Genomic DNA, 16,805 nt, shown 5'->3' with positions numbered 1-16,805 from the left:
TATCGTATAAGTGCACATAAATTATGTATTATTTGTTTACCATTACGCGTACTTTTCACACAAAACAGTAGCCTTGTTAAGCTTACCAAACTACTCAAAACCTTCAAATATTGTCAAAATTTGACAAACATTATACATAATTTACGGAACTGTGCATGTAGTTTATAATACAATATATGATTTTTTTTTAATGTATGTGTATTTATGTGTGTAGATTTGATATAAGACATAGAATTTCAAACAGAATCATCAAATCAAAGTAAGTCAACGAAACTAAAACCTGATGGCTCGGATAAAATATTTACTGAAGTTGGTCAGTTGTTTCCTGATGGTGCAAAAACATTTGGATATGCTCTTCGACAATATAATGTAACTGTTGTTTGTCCTGCTCAAGACTACAAATGGAGAATACATGGATGAGCATCATTTTTGAACCAGAGAAGATTTTGTACGTTTTTTTGTAACATAATGTAAACGATTTGTAATGTAAAAGAAATTATGTGTAATTGATTGAACAAGACATTTGATAAATTACGTTGTATACATGACAAATGATGGTTTTCTCGTCATAAGTAACACATAATTTACGTATTTGTTTCATAATTTGTATTCGCTGTGTATTTATGTATTAGTAAAAACGAAAAGAAATGCTGCTTTAATGTTCTGTAGACGGTAAAATGTCTACGGGTCGGAAAGTCTGACAGTCAACGGGTCGACGGTCAAAAGTCTTGTCGGGTCGGGTCAGATGCTTCGGGGACCGGCTACGTGTCGAAAAGAACCTGCACACAAAAAGGGAGAAAAGATCGTGAAGCCTCTGGGACACCGGAATGGTGCCGGCCTAAGGGGGCTCTGACGGTCAAGTCAGATACTCGATCAAATATAAATAAAGTGAAAGTGGGCGATAAGGAGGTAACCGTCGTCGGAGTGCTTAGGTGTCGCGGCTCGTGGACTTGTCGGAACAAATCTCCACGGTAATGATATACTTACTGTAATGAGGAGGGTGACGGTAATGATGTACTGTCGTTAACTTGCTGGTCGTAAGTGGACTTCGCAGTAAGGTGTTGGTCGTACGTGGGGTTTGCAGTAAGCCGCTGGTCGTAAATGAGTCTTGCGATAAGGCTCTGGCCGCAAGTGGATCGAACGATGATGATTCGTAGATGGACGGTGTCGATACGCTTAGCTCCTTGTCGCTAAATGAATGAAGCAATAAGGGGGTGGTCGTATACGGATGGTGTTACGGCCAGCTAGTTACCGCTGGATGGGGGTTACGGTCAGCAAGTTACCGTTGGATGAGAGATATATTAGATCGGAGAGCTCTCTTATGCAATAAGGTGGTGGTGGTAATGGTGTCGATACGGCTAGCCAATTACTGTACGATTTGTGACTACCAGACTCTTATTTCCCAACTTCTAAGATGATGAGTCAGAGACTTTGAGGGAATCGGCAGATCTTTGAGATGTTTATGAGAGAATAAGTGAGTGGAGAGAATGGATTAGGCTACTCGAGTACTGCTGTCAAATATTGGATGCCCTTGTCTGAGTGTTGCTTCTCGTATTTATAGTGGTGGAGAGGGATTGCCTTGATGACAACCAGCTAGTAACCGACGTATTTATTCTGTGTCATTACTCATGAGAGATACGTTAAGGGCTAGAGGATCTGACCATCAGATGAGTATTTGAATTTCTCGAGGGACGGCCAGGATGTTGCCGCATGTGCGGTAAGCTACTGGCCGGTAACGCCCGTCTTTAAGTGGCAAATACGGAATACTTATCACTAGTGCGGTTATGGATTGCGCAATATTCCTCTGGCCGTAAGATTGCCTAGTACCGGTGAGTGGCTATCGCGTGACACGTGTCAGATACGCTTAGTGTCAAGCGGGTATGGATTCGGTGACCGGAGTAACGACTTGGGCCATTATCGGGCCTTCTTATTTAGCCTCGCGGGTTTTACCCTTACAAAACGGTTGTTCCTTTATTGTACAGGCACCTCGTGGGGCGGATATTTGCCCATACATGTTCCCAGAAAAATGTACTATTTCCAAATCTGAAAGATAAGTGAGAGTAAGTGATATATATGTTTTGTATATTAACCCCCAAATCACGCTAAATTTATCCCAGAAAATATACTCTTTCCAAATCTGAAAGTTAAGTGAGAGAAAATTGATTTGAATCGAAAAAAAAAATTTACATAGAAAGATAAAGAAAATTGATTTGGTTTCCAAATCTGTAAATAAGAGAGAGAAATTTGATTTGAAAATACCCGTGGTGATGGCGTTTTGTTTTGGTTAGGATTTTGGTTTCTGATTGATTCGGATAATAGGAAAGAAAAAATTTAATTTCCAAATCTGTTTAGAGGAGAGAGAAATTATGATTTGTTTCAATCCATTTTTTGCTAATAAATCTCCCACATCACGCCCAAATTTATCTTTCCAAAACGGGCGAAATTTGAGCGTGGGACATTGACGGTGTTGTGTTTAGAAAGTGAGGGTTTTTATGTCCACAATGTAAAAGGACAAAATATCTATATTTTGGGAAGATTGGATCATAAACCTTTTTTTAACATTATTTTGGTCTATGTACCCATGGACCCTATAAAAAATTGGGGTATTTAGCGATACCACCTCATCTCTAATGTCCAATTAGAGATGCCCCCTTTTTAATTGGATATTAGGGATGCCCCCTTTTTAATTGGATATTAGGGATGCCCCCTTTTTTACACTTAAAAGTACAAAACTACCCTTATCTTTATTGTTTCCCTTTTTTATTCAATTTCTTATACCTCTTTGATGTTATAAGACCTACGTATTTTCACTTCTCATAGTTTTTTTTCTTATCCATCTTTTTCAAATCTACCAACAACATTTATCAAAAATTTAAAATTGATAAATCACAACAATTCGAAATAAAATTCGTAAATTGTAAGAAATTTTTTTAAACTTACTCATTTTTTTTTGAATGTATACGAGTTATAATTAATAGAAAGAACAATAGATATCAAGAGGTCTTCTTCAAATTAGTTACATACATCAATTTTAACGTAAAATAAAAAAACAAATGAGAAGTTTAAAATTTTTCTTAAAATTTACAATTTTATTTTGAATTGTTGTGATTTATCAATTTTCGATAAATGTTGTTGTAAGAGAAAAAAAACTATGAGAAGCGAAAATACGTTGGTAAGCATAACATCAAAGAGGTATAAGGAATTGAAAAAAAAAAGAAACAATAAGGATAAGGATAATTTTGTACTTTTAAGTGCAAAAAGGGGGCATCCCTAATATCCAATTAAAAAAGGGGCATCCCTAATTGGACATTAGGGATGAGGGGTATCGCTAAATACCCAAAATTTCTAAGGTTTTTCTTTACCAAAACTTGTGTCCATTGTTGTTGATGAAATGAATCAAAGCATTGGATTTTTTTTTTTTTTTTTAGGGTTTTTAACAAATCAAAAGGAATAAAAAAAGGGGGGATAACTTCGGGCGGGCGGGCTGGCTGGCTCGGTTGCATTTCGGGCGGGCGGTATGGGTCGGTACTCGGGTAAGACCTCCTACCCGAGTATCGCCCACGCCCGCCCGAAATTTCGGGCCGAGTACGCCCGATCCGTGCTTTTCGGTCTCCGGATCGCCTCGAATGGGCGGTCAGGGTCGGGTTTCGAATTTTTGGACTGTTTTCCCGGCCCTAATCTATATAATCCATTGTTTCCTTTGAGGGTTATCTGCTGAAAGGCCCATACTTTGTTTATCAAAGAAATACCTAGATGGCCCCCTTTTTCCAATTACCGTTAAATATCAGTTAACTCTCTCTCCTCCATCTCATCACCTCTATCTGCCACGTCATCTCTCTCGCCACCTAAACATCTTCTCCGATAAGGTCGTCGGTCGGTCAAAATTTCTGGCGACCTTCATCCTTAAAAAAATTCTCTCTCTCTCTCTTCACCTCACCTCTCTCTTCTCCAGCGAAGGTCGTCGGCTGGAAAATTTTCGGTCGGCGACCTTCAAACACCAAAAAAAACAATTTCACTCATGTCTAAACACTCCGGAGAATGGTTTCCCTTCGCCTGAGGTCTGGTTTGAACAGATCTTTGAAGATCTAGAGGATATAATTTTTTTTTGGTGTTTGAAGGTCGCCAGAAAAGAGAGAGGTGAGGTGGAGAGAAAGAGAGTTTTTTTTTTTTTAAAGATGAAGGTCGGAAATAACCCTCCTTTTTATTGTTGAAAATATATATGGTGTGTTTGGTTGCAGGATTCCTAAGTAGGATTCCTATCAAAAGTGAGATTTGGTAGGAATCATGAATCCTTGGTCTGTTTGGCTACCAAGAATCCTAAGACTCTTGAATCCTAAGGATTCCTAATTCCAAAATTTGTATTGGACCAAAATCCCACCCTACCCCCTAGGATTTGCTAGGATTTTGGATTAATAAACCTAAATTTCAAACTTAAAATCAACAAAAATTTATTTCCTTTCTACAAAATAATTATTTTAAAAATCATAATTTTTAACAAAAATCATTATTTTTTTCAAAAATCATTATTTTTTTCAAAAATCATTATTTTTTTCAAAAATCATTATTTTTTTCAAAAATCATTATTTTTTTCAAAAATCATTATTTTTAACAAAAATCATTATTTTCTTTTCAAAATTCATTATTTTTAACAAAAATCATTATTTTCTTTTCAAAATTCATTTTTTTTCAAAAATCATTATTTTTTCAAAAATCCTTTTATTCAAAAATCATTATTTTCTCAAAAATCTTTTTTTCAAAAATCATTATTTTGTAGAAGGAATAACTATTTTTTGAAAAAAATAATGTTTTTTGAAAAAAATTATGATTGTTGAAAAAAAATTATGATTTTTGAAAAAAAATATGATTTTTCAAAAAAAATTATGATTTTTCAAAAAAATAATGATTTTGAAAAAAGTAATATGTTTAAAATAATTATTTTGTAGAAAGGAATAACTATGTTTGAAATTTTCGTGAAAAAAATAGGTTTCATGAAATTTCAGTTACCTAGAGACAATATTTGGATGAGATTTTGTTTTTGCGATATTATTTTAATTAGAATCTTATTTTATAAGAATCCAAATATAATAGACAAACAAACCAAAAGATATCAAATGAAGGAATCAAGAATCCTAGAATTCTTATTGGTTTCCAAACAAACCAAAAGAAACCATTTATATTCATGAATCCCAAGTGTATCCGTGGATTCATGAATCCTACAACCAAACGCACCAATAATCTATTGTTTTTTTTAATACAATGGTATTAGAAAGACATTGATACACCGATACGATGTAATAAGCACGATAACTGGCGATTTGCTACTGGCCTAAACCCTGGAACCTAGGACTTCCGCATTACGGAGTAGATGTACTTACTAATTGGGCTACCCGTTGTTGGCATATATGACCCATTGTAAGTAATGATCTTTCAATAATTCTTTTTCTTTTTTTTTTTCTGTAGCGAAGAAAAATTTTGTTGGAACGAAAAAAAAAGTTAGTAGTGATTGCAAAAAAAATCTCATAGTTAGGGGCAATTTTGGCACATATTGTCACTTTATATACACGAAAAAACATAATTGTTATGAGATTGAGCACACATTTGGATGCAAGAATAAAGTGCTGATGGACATGACGAACCCCTCTGACAATTGTGTTTGCCAATGTGGTGAACTACCTTACGAAATCTCTTATATAGAAAGTACATAGTTTAAGAACTAAAATCTGTTACATTTTAGTAGGCAAATGGTGCAAAATTTCTTTTCTTTGTGCCCATTATAGAATTTTAGACATTAAATTCTACAAAAAAAAAAAAAAAAAAAAACTTTCTCTTCAAAGATTTTGGGTATTTTTGTGAGCTTCCACATCCCCAACACAGTCCTCCACAACATTTTTTTAACATTTCCATTTCTCTATCCTCTCCCATATATTTCTTTTTCATCTATTTGTGCAGACGGTGTTTCCCTCTTTTTATAATGGAAGTTTTTGTGACAGTCTGATGAAAAAGAGATTTGCGAGAGAAGTTGGTGAGAAGATAAACATGCAGATGGCTAAGGAGAAGATTTTAAGATAGAAGATTCTGTAGCTAGTGGCAAAAGAGAGATGTTGTAGGTAGTGGTGAAAGAGAAGATGGGATTATTTTTTTTTTTGTTAAGAAAAGAGAAGATGGGATTAAGTTGATGGAAAAGAAGAGGCATTTGTTTTGAAAAATTATAAATGGTGCCACGTTGCGACTAGAAATTGGAGAGGGAATCACCAATAAGCCTTTCGGCCATATAAAATGCCATCACCTATAAAATTTTACAATCGGTGAAGCATTTATTATATTTATGTGATCGATCGGCTCCATCTATGTAATAAAGGAATATGGTATCTTTTTCCCTCCTTCCAATGGCTAAGATTTGTTCTCCTATATTTGTCTCTAATGGTTAGGATTTACTCTATTAAAGTTTGAGGGTTCAGATTTGATTAAAAATCAACCAAGAGTCGAGATTATAAGAAAGGGCATCTTTTCAAAGATCCAATTTCTTTGAAAAGGCTTAAAGCACCCATATTATTGTTGTAGGCGCCCCATTTATCTATGGATCCCTTAAAACTTCAGCTCATGAAGGACGCCTATAACTGCAATGTGGGGCGCGTATAGATTACCTCACGTGACGCATATGGTAAAACTGTCTGTATCCGGCGGGCACGGGTTATACACTCGTATATCTATAAGATAGGTGAAGATCAAAACCAAATATATAAGCAAAGTGTTTTCTCAAAAGTAAGGAACAAATCGAGTGAAACAGAGAGTAAAGGATTTGCATATAGTAGTAGATTAGTAGTACTCATTGAGATTTTGGAAATATCTCTAGCCGAAATTCTTTTTTTTTTGTCTAAAGCATCACTAAATTGGTGTACCAATACACGAGAAAAGACATTTTTTAAAACACTTCCATACTATATATAAGCACAAACACACCAGAGGAGAGACCAAAGTCAAACTTCAACATGTAATTAATTACTTGTGTTGTTATAGAGAGAAAAATAAGTAAAGAAAAATAGATATTGTAGATGCTATTTCTAATATGCCGTCTCAATAAGTAAGAAGGGTACCCGTCAAAGTCTGAACCAACCAAGAATTGAGTCCACAAAAGGGGAGTGGGAGATTTGCTGTTTGGACCTCCTTTCGTATAATTGACTTGCTGTTTGGACTCCCAGTGTTGCACTTTGGACTCCCTTTTGACGGAATCACACGGGAATATTCCGTCCCTAAAGTTATACTTTAAACAATTTCCAGTCTACCCTTGTATAATTAGTATTGCACTTTGAACCCCCTAATTTATTTAACTCTTCTTCTTCTTCTTCTTCTTCTTCTTCCTTCTTCTTCTTCTTCTTCTGTTTTTAACTCATTTTCTTCCTCAAAAACTCTAATCACTTAATCACCCTAATCATTTGGAGGAGTTTTTTAAAAAAATTTCTATTAAAATCATAGGATTTGTAACAATGTTATTAACATCAAAAGAGCTCTTTTGCTGGGATTGTTGAAGAATCTGGTTCTTTTTATTGGGTTTCTTTTTGTGTTGGATAAACATGTGACTAAATTTCCCATCCTAATCATGTCTATCTTATATAAGGCCGAAATGAATTTTTGCTTGGTAACATTCTTAAAGAGATCACAGATGCCTCTTTTGGACCAATTATAACTTGGATTTACTATGAGATATTGTTGTCTGTGTTTACTGTTTCATACTTTCTCTCTCTAGAAATTCTTTCAAACTGGAGAAACGAATTGAAGATGATGGTGGTTCTGTTGGTGTTTACGGCTATAGTAGTGTCTATTCGAATAATGAAATGATTTACAATCACAAAACCCACATCACAGTAACTCATATGATAATCATCATCATCTTCAAATCCAATACTTGGGGAATTAAATCCCTTTTCTTTAACCAAACAGAGAGAGGTGGGCTTTGATTCATCACCATATAAACATCATCTAATTGACCAAGACAGGGGATAAAAAATTTTGATCATTTGTTTTTTATCTTTCCAAGTGACATTTGAGTGTTCTTCATTGATGATAAATCTGAAAATTATGAGGAAGTAGATGATTGAGAAGGGAAAGTAAAACAAGAGTTCATTTGAAGCTGGACTTTAGAGAGGAATTATTGTTAGTTTAGAACTTGGTTGGCTCTCAAGTCATATATTGTTCAGTGGCTTAGGTAGTATCTGTTTGATTTATGGTTCCTCCCAATCATTTTACAAGCTATAGAGAGAAAGTAGGAAGAAGCTCCCTGGAAAAATGTTAGGTTACAACCGATTTCTAGTTTCCCGGGTCAGCTCCATGGATATTGTTTAGTCTGGGTTAAGTGAAAATCAATTTTTCAAGGGTTAGATCACGGGATAAATCGAAGCTAATTGCCAAGAAGTTAATCGATTATTGATCTTCTTTAGTGATTTTTTTATGGTTTTTTTCAGCAAAACCAGAACAAGTATCTGAAGTTCATTTATTGATCATGATTTCAGCCATTTCAATGTTTTCTTCCATTATTGATCCAGAAAATGGTTGAAGAGGAGTTGAAGGGAGTTGTTCTTGGTGGAGATGGAAATAGTGATGAAGATGATGATGATGATGAGAGTTTTGGTTTAGAGGGTCTGGAGAGAATGATTTAGGTGGTTGATACTTAATAGTTGAAGAAAAAGAAATTTTATTTTGGGTTAATTTCTTAGGTTGGGTTAGGCTAAATAAAGGGTAAAATCGTAATTTCATCTGGTTAGGGTAAAATAGTATTTCCTCTCTCATATTGTTATATTTAACTTTTTTTTTTTTGAAAAAGGGAGTCAAAATGCAACTCTGGAAAAAGGGAGTCCAAACAGCAAGTCAATTATAAGAAAGGGAGTCCAAACAGCAAATCTCCCAAGGGGAGTTCTCCTTTTGATTGTTATTTTACACGTCAAAGTCTGAAAACAAGAGATAGAAATCTAAGTTAAGAAACCAAAGTTGTCAGTGAGTTGATCAGGTGTGCGGCCAAACAGGATTTACAAGTTACTGAGTCTGGCACAACTTTTGCTTCTTCAGCGCATGGGTGAGGCGAAGTCGTCTACTGTTTGGAACTAAACGCAATTACAGGGCTAGGCAGGTTCAAGATATACATGAATGTATTTGTTTTGAGGTTTTGGGCAAGACGCCCAAAATTGAGCCAACAATAAGGCCCAGGATCGCGTCAGATGGGATATAAGGACCAGGTCCAAGGGAGTCAGACTTCAAAAACTGAAAACAAAACATGCCTGCTTTTTCGCGGAATTACGGAAATGCCATACACAGAAATCCCGTGCAAATCACGTTCCTTCTCTCTCTACCCGCACATTCACGTTCCTTCTCTCTCTAACTTTTCTCTCTCTCCCTAATTTTTCTCTCATAAATTAAAAACTTTCTTTAACTACCTTATCTCTCTAGATTTATCTCTCCCCCTAATTTCTCTCTCATCCGTTAGTTTTTTTTTCTTAAAATCTTTTAAAAAAAATTTCATTCCATTTATATTCCTCTTCTTAAGTTTTAGATTTATCTCCAGATTTTCTTTCCTTTTTTATAATTTTTCTGTCTAGATTTTTTACTTTTTGAATTCATACTTTATTTTCGCAAATATTTTCATTTTATTTTACACTTTCTCTGTCTAAAAATATTTTTTTTTTCTTTAACAATTTTATTTCTCTTTAACTTTAGGCCGTGGGGAATAAAGAAAATTCTCTGAGGAATAAAGATTTGGTCAACAAATATTGATTCAAGGATATATTTTATTTTTTGTCCAAAAAATGACTTGATCAAACATCGCCCCATAATCTTCATCTTTTCTCTCTCTTTCTCCGGAGCAAAACATCAGCAGTTGTATGAAACAACTAGAAAATTAAGTTCTACTGGGATAAACCCTCAATATCAAAGTTTTGGGACATTAAAGATCAAATGGAAGAGGCATTATAACTTTCTTTTTTATCACATTTAGGGTTAAAATTTAGCTCATGGATGTTGATGAACACTACCAATTTCGAATTTATCATATAACACATGCAAGCATTCAAATTCATGAAGAAACAAAAGTTCAAACTAACCCCAATAAATAACCTTAATTTCCGAGTCTAGTTTATCCTACTGTTTAAACACAAAATTAGGAACTATAGTTTTTGCATGACATAAACCTTGATCTAAGGTTGAACTTAAGTTTTCCTCCACCCAAGATCTTGTGAACGGGCTTCTCCCTACCAAACAAACGATAAATAGAAGATTTAATAGCTGAAGTTGATGATGGCTTGTCAGAATCAGAATGCGACGACGACGACGGTGAAGAGGAACCATGGCCGTGAAGTTTCTCTCCTATTTTTTCCATCAATGATTCAAACACCAAAAGCCTCTTCTCTATGTTCCCCCATTACTCCCTCTCTTCCTTTTAACTATTTCTCTCTCTAAAATGGAAGTTTTACAAATTTAAGATGAAACAAAATCAGCGGAAAATGAAAATGACGCCTAATTTTGTTTCGGTTCTTTCTTTCGGTTTCTCAGAAGATTCAAGCAACATTTCATCCCCACTGTATGCTATTACATCCTAACAAATTTTTGTTCTTGATGTGCACTCATTTTTACTAGGTTCGCCTAATTGTAATGGTAGCTGCTTAAAAGAAATTGATGTTTTTGAGCATCCTCAAATGTTACAAAGAAATAAAGGCGTAGTCAATCAAAATTGATTCTTGGGAGAGTTGTGGTGGTGAAGGTGATAAAGAAGATGAAGACTAAGGGTCAATGTTTGATTAAGTGAGTTTTTGGACTAAAATAAAATATGTCCCCGGGAATGTAAAAAAAAAACATGGATTCCCTAGATAATTTATTCCCCGGAGATTATTCTTTATTTCCCAAAGCTGCGGCCTAACTTTATCTCCTTATATTTTGGGCAATCTTTTTAGATTTTTTATACTGTACATTTTTCTGAAACCAGAGGTTTTGTACTGTACATTTTTTTGTGTACTGAACACTTTTGTACTGGAATTTTCTTGTGTACCGGAAATTATTTTATGTACTAGCTATTTGGTTATGTACTAGACATTTTTGTACTGGAAATTTTCTTGTGTATCGGGAATTATTTTATGTACGAGTCATTTCGTTATGTACTAGACACCTTTGTACTGAAAATTTTCTTGTGTACCGGGAATTGCTTTATGTACTAGCCATTTGGTTATGTACTAGACACTTGTTTACTAGGAATTTTTTTGTGTACCGGAAGTTGTTTTATGTACTAGCCATTTGGTTATGTACTAGACACTTTTGTACTGGGAAGTTTCTTGTGTACTGGGAATTGTTTTATGTACTAACCATTTGGTTATGTACTAGGCACATTTTGAAATGTGCATTTTCTAATGTACTCCACATTTTGAAATGTACAGTAAGTACATTAGGAAATCTACAGTATATATTCAAATGTATTCTACATTAGGTATCTTCTCCGGACGGTAAATTTCAAATGGTTCTTACACAAATCACTCTGAAAGATTCAATGGATGGTAAATTTTCTTAACGTACAAACAAATATATGTACAAAGAGAAACTGTTCTGGTAACAATTTTGTTTTGTTAACAACTTTTTTTAGGTAAAAAACTCTACAAGGAGAAACTTGAACACTAGGTTCTTGTTCAAAAATAAATTATTCTCTCTCAAATCTAAACTACTTTCCTCATTTTTAGTAGTTTTTCATTGATTTGTTTCCATATTAAACTATTTTATGGTAGTTTTTCAAAATTAAACTGTTTTATGGTAGTTTTTCATTGATTGGTAAAAAACTCATTTTTGATAGTTTTTCAAAGTTAAACTGGACACTTTTGTACTGAAATTTTCTTGTGTGTCGGGAATTGTTTTATGTACCAGTCATTGGTTATTTACTAGACACTTTTTGTACTGAGAATTTTCTTGTGTACCGGAAATTGTTTTATGTACTGGTCATTTGGTTATGTACTAGACACTAGTAAAATATTCTAAGGAAACTTTCACGTTGCAACCTTCACAAAATAACTAAAAGATAGAAATATAAGACGAAGGAAACTAAAAATGTACTAGTAAACTTCCACATAACAAGGAAACGTGGGAACTTATTGGGAACGATAAATGTAGCGGGAACTGAGGAACGTACACTACTTTTCAACACGTAAACGTATATCTATGACGTTAAATATAACAAAAAATGGTACAATATCTAAGAGAACTGGGAGATCTCGCCAAATTCGGATATAGTTGCTTTAGATCCAGATTTGTTGCTTTAGATCTCGTCAAATCCGGATATAATCTCCCATTTAGATTAAGATTGTGTAAAGAGAAAGGGAGAGATACACACACAAATCAAACTACTTTAGATCTAGATTTGTTGTTTTAGATCTCGTCAAATCCGGATATAGTTTCTCATTTAGATTAAGATTGTGTAAAGAGAAAGAGAGAGATAGACACACAAATCAAACTAAAATTCTTCACTATTAAATATAAAATCTAGATGTGTTGCTTCTAGATCTAAATGATCTGGTTTTTCCTCGTAAATTAAAAATCATCGAATCAACTCTTCACTGTTATACGCAAAAACACCCGATCTGATTCTTCACCATTCTTTCATCTCTAAATGAATCTGGATTAGGGTTCCTTATTTTATATTTGTTTATATTTTGTGAGAGAAAAATATTAAAATAGGAGGTTGTAAGAGTTTGTAGGAAAGAGGGCGATGAAAGAAAGAGGAAGAGAGAAAAGTGTAGAATTGTTTTAGAGAGATAAAGAAGAAAGCTGTAAAAATTTTAAAGAGGGAGATGCTGAAATTTCTCTTATAGAGAGAAAGAAGGGTATCAGATTTATGGGTACTTCAAAAAAAAATTGCACAATCCCCCTTGTACTTTTTTTCTCGGGCCCACCAATTATTTATGAGTTGGACCTGCAACTCATTTTTATGTTTGTGTGGGTCTTACCCGTAATTGTGTCCCACTTTTTGGGCTGTTCACTCATTTTGGCATTTGTTTTCAGTCGAATCAGATATGCTTGTTTATTCTGTTTTGGAATTTAGGACTCATGGCCTTGACTGACCTGAATGGATAACTGCCAACTCTTTTTTGGTCCATCAAATCAGAATAAAAAACAAATCGAAAAGGTGGCAGTGGATGCAGATCTCATATATCCTCATAAATCAGAGAAGTTGAAAGTTGAAACTATAGGAATTGATATTTCTATACAATACTTAAATCGGTTAGAGAACCTAGGAGGCTGAATGGAGCTAGTCGGAGTTGATCAATCGAGAACTAGGGACTAGTCAGTAACTTAGAAATTAAATAGCATGGGTCACGAAGAAGAGTAGTTACTCAATAAGCATCTTCAAGGGAGTCTACACGACTTAGGAATCTGAATTCAGGAAACCTCAATCTGCAAGTGAACATGAATGAAGCAAGGCTAGCTTCTCCTTGATCACTAACCCCACGCTCACCCTATTATCACATAGTTTCTCGGAATGTAATGTGGATAGCTACTATGAATTCTGTTCCTTAGCCATCAGCCTTGTCATTCAACTCCTCCTAGAAATTTAAGGGGCATTCTCTATTTCCTACGACTATGAAGAGAAAACCAATCATACTACAATCATACTAGTTTGTAGCTTGTCTTTCAAGTTAGCTTATTTGGATCACAATGTAGATTCAAGTGAATCGTCTACTAACATGTTCTTAAAGTGAATAGACACGACCTACATGAAAAATGTCTTCTTATCCACTCCATGAATCTTTTCAAAACCTTGCTAGAGCCATGACAACCTTAAACTGCAGTTGTGATATCGAACTATGGTCATTTATCATAATCCACCCAAGTGTCTCTAATCTGTCTACAATAGTTTGAAGAGTTTGTAGGCATCTATATCACTATTGGTACAAGCGTATGAAAAGAAACACATGATTTGAGCTAATATGAGGATGGAGCAAATAACAATCTCAACCCAAACAACAGTAACCCATATGCCTAATCCCCAAACACACAACAAAAACATTCAAGAAATTACCCAACGAAAATTTCACTAATTCGATATAAACTCATAGATATGCAAGAGTAACAAAAGACAACTGAATTAATTTCATTTCAGATGAATCTGTTTCAGCTGATTTTAATTTAAATTGTAATCAACTTTGACCTAAAATGAAGAAGTAACAAAAGTTTTAAGACAATAAATAAGAGGAAAGTAAGAGAACTAACATTTCCATTGAGCAACTGGAGAAAGAAAAAAAACCCTAATTTGAAGAGCTTTCATCTTTTTCTTTATTCTCATCACTTCCATCTGAAACAGCATCAGTAACCAAAGAAACAGGTCGATGTTTAATGACTTCATCAATAATCCCAAATTCTTTAGCTTCATCAGGAGACATAAACATATCTCTTTCCATACATTGTTCAATTCTTTCAATTTTTTGTCCTGTTAGATCACTATACAATAAATTCAATCTTTTTTTAAGTTTGATCATTTCTTCAGCTTGAATTTGAATATCACTAACAACTCCACTTGCCCCACCAGATGGTTGATGAATCATAACCCTAGCATTTGGTAAAGCTCGTCTTTTCCCTTTTGCACCGGCAGTTAAAAGTAAAGATCCCATTGATGCGGCTTGACCGATGCAAAGAGTACTCACCGGAGATCGAATGTACTGCATCGTATCGTAGATCGCTAAACCGGCAGTAACGACTCCGCCGGGAGAATTGATATACATGTTGATAGGTTTTGATGGATTTTCCGATTCGAGGAAGAGAAGTTGAGCAACAACAACGGAAGCTGTGTCGTCGGAGATAGCGCCGCTGATACAAACGATTCGTTCTTTGAGAAGACGAGAGAAGATATCGTAAGCTCGTTCACCTCTTGATGTGTGTTCGATTACCATTGGGATAAGACTGTGTGATCTCTTCGTTATCGCCATTGATGGGAGTGTTGAAAGCTGCTTCGCGAATCGGTTCAACATGGTTAGTTAGGGTTTGTTTGTTGTTTGGTAACGGGGGAATTCAGAGAGATGATAATCTCTGAGGGTTTAGTTTCGGAGAGACAAAACTAGTTAACTAGGGTTCCTCTCTCTTTGTTCCTTCTAGTTCCAATCCAAGTCAGAATGAACGGGTCGTGTCTTACCGTATCCACGGGTGGTACTACTTCTTTTATTGCGGGTCAAGTTTCGATACCGGTACGGGACTGCGGGAGTATGAAAAGACGAACATTACCCTTCTCGTATTTTTTTTTGAAACCCCCGAAACCGTATTTCATAAGTGATACAATCACAAATTTACAGGAATAAAATATTATTCCTCTCGGACATATACTTGAGAGTAACATAAGTAAGTTCGTAGAACTTCGAATGTAAAATGCCTCATGTATTAAGAGAAATTGACTAGGCACTGACGAAAATAAGAAAGATGAAAAGATCCTAAAGATCAAATATGAAAAGACCCTAAAGGTCAACAACATAACGGGAAAAAACAAAAAGAACCACCACTGGCACCGGAAAACCGCAACCGTCACCGGAAAACCGCTGCCATCACCGTACCCTTATCGTATTTAAAATGGTGCCGAAAGATGTACATGAGTGTGTATATTTATTTATTTATGAAGACACCATGTTGTACTTGTATCATTGTTGTTTCTACTCTTTCTATATCTTTTCATTTCATCTCTAAATCAAAGCAGGGTACAATGGGTTTTATCTTATTTACTATTATTTGCATTATTTATTTTAATACGAGTCAGGGTCGGATGTTATATATATTCCGCTCTTGATATACAGGTGTTTGAGGAATTTCACGATTGCCACAGGACATGACCTCCCTCTATACAAGAGCCCATTTTAAATCATGTATATCGTTTATGTTCTCTACTAGGTATAACAGGTATATTCTGCCTATTTATTTTCGTCGAATATTTGTAAAGACAATTGTAAACAGAAGTACAGAGACGTGAAAGATGGAAATCAATCCTTAAGAGTTAAAATAGTGACATGATTTTGGTGAGTGGAAATGTATTTAACATTTACTTTAAAAAATTTCATGTTTTTAAATAAACAAAAACAACCCTGATTAGAATTTCACATCGGTCTCTCCAAAACTCACACCATTGTTTTCATACACAAGTAAACACTTTATGATTAAAATCTTTTAAAATTATGAAGTATGTTTAGCGTAACAATTTTTTACAAGTACCAGTGCCCGGGTTAGAAAACCAAGCGTCATAATGTTTATTGACCATGGTTGCATGTCACGATAGAGGGAGCTACATAGGGGTATCAAGGCACTCACCGTGCTCCAATCTGACAGTAAGGTTATATAGATACATAATAAACAATAAACGACACGAATATATGTGAAGAAAGAAGTGCACTTTTATTTGGTATTTGCCTGGACCCTTCCAACTGATTTGCAGGGGCGGCCCGGGCCTAAAGCCACCAAAACGGTTGCTTGGCCCCAAATAATCAAGGGCCTCATGGTTCTTATTTCGTATGTAATTTTCGAAGAAATAATTATAATTTAAACCGATTTCTAGCATAATTTAAGGTGTAGTTTAGAGGTAAAGAGTTTAGATTATGGATAAGAGGTCAAGAGTTCTATTCCACCCATTTCTACTATTCAAATTTTGTTTAATTTTTTTCTAACATCCATTATATAGGCCCCAATATTTAATTTAGCTTGGGGCTGTCGAATTTTGGCCCAATCCTAATGATTTGTACTCTAGACGAAACTATTTTTACCAAAACAAAAAGAATTTCAAATTTAAGGATTTGTGTAGGCTGCAACTTTTTTAG

At 34.8% G+C, this 16,805-nt stretch overlaps 1 protein-coding gene across 1 annotated transcript; it reads right to left on the bottom strand.

The window, feature by feature from the left end:
* Positions 1–14,089: 14,089 nt before the first annotated feature.
* NCLPP7 (nuclear-encoded CLP protease P7) lies at positions 14,090–15,146 on the bottom strand. The gene has a single exon (XM_086667488.1). The coding sequence runs from the start codon at positions 14,982–14,984 to the stop codon at positions 14,265–14,267; it is 720 nt and encodes a 239-aa protein (XP_086523614.1). The 5' UTR covers positions 14,985–15,146; the 3' UTR covers positions 14,090–14,264.
* Positions 15,147–16,805: the final 1,659 nt, after the last annotated feature.

The sequence above is a fragment of the Eschscholzia californica genome, unplaced genomic scaffold (genome assembly GCF_041429995.1).
Source record: "Eschscholzia californica isolate CP2 unplaced genomic scaffold, dmEscCali1.0.p SCAF_3, whole genome shotgun sequence".
Classification (NCBI taxonomy): domain Eukaryota; kingdom Viridiplantae; phylum Streptophyta; class Magnoliopsida; order Ranunculales; family Papaveraceae; genus Eschscholzia; species Eschscholzia californica.
Note: the sequence above shows the minus strand (reverse complement) of the source record. Positions and strands in the feature narration are given on the sequence as shown.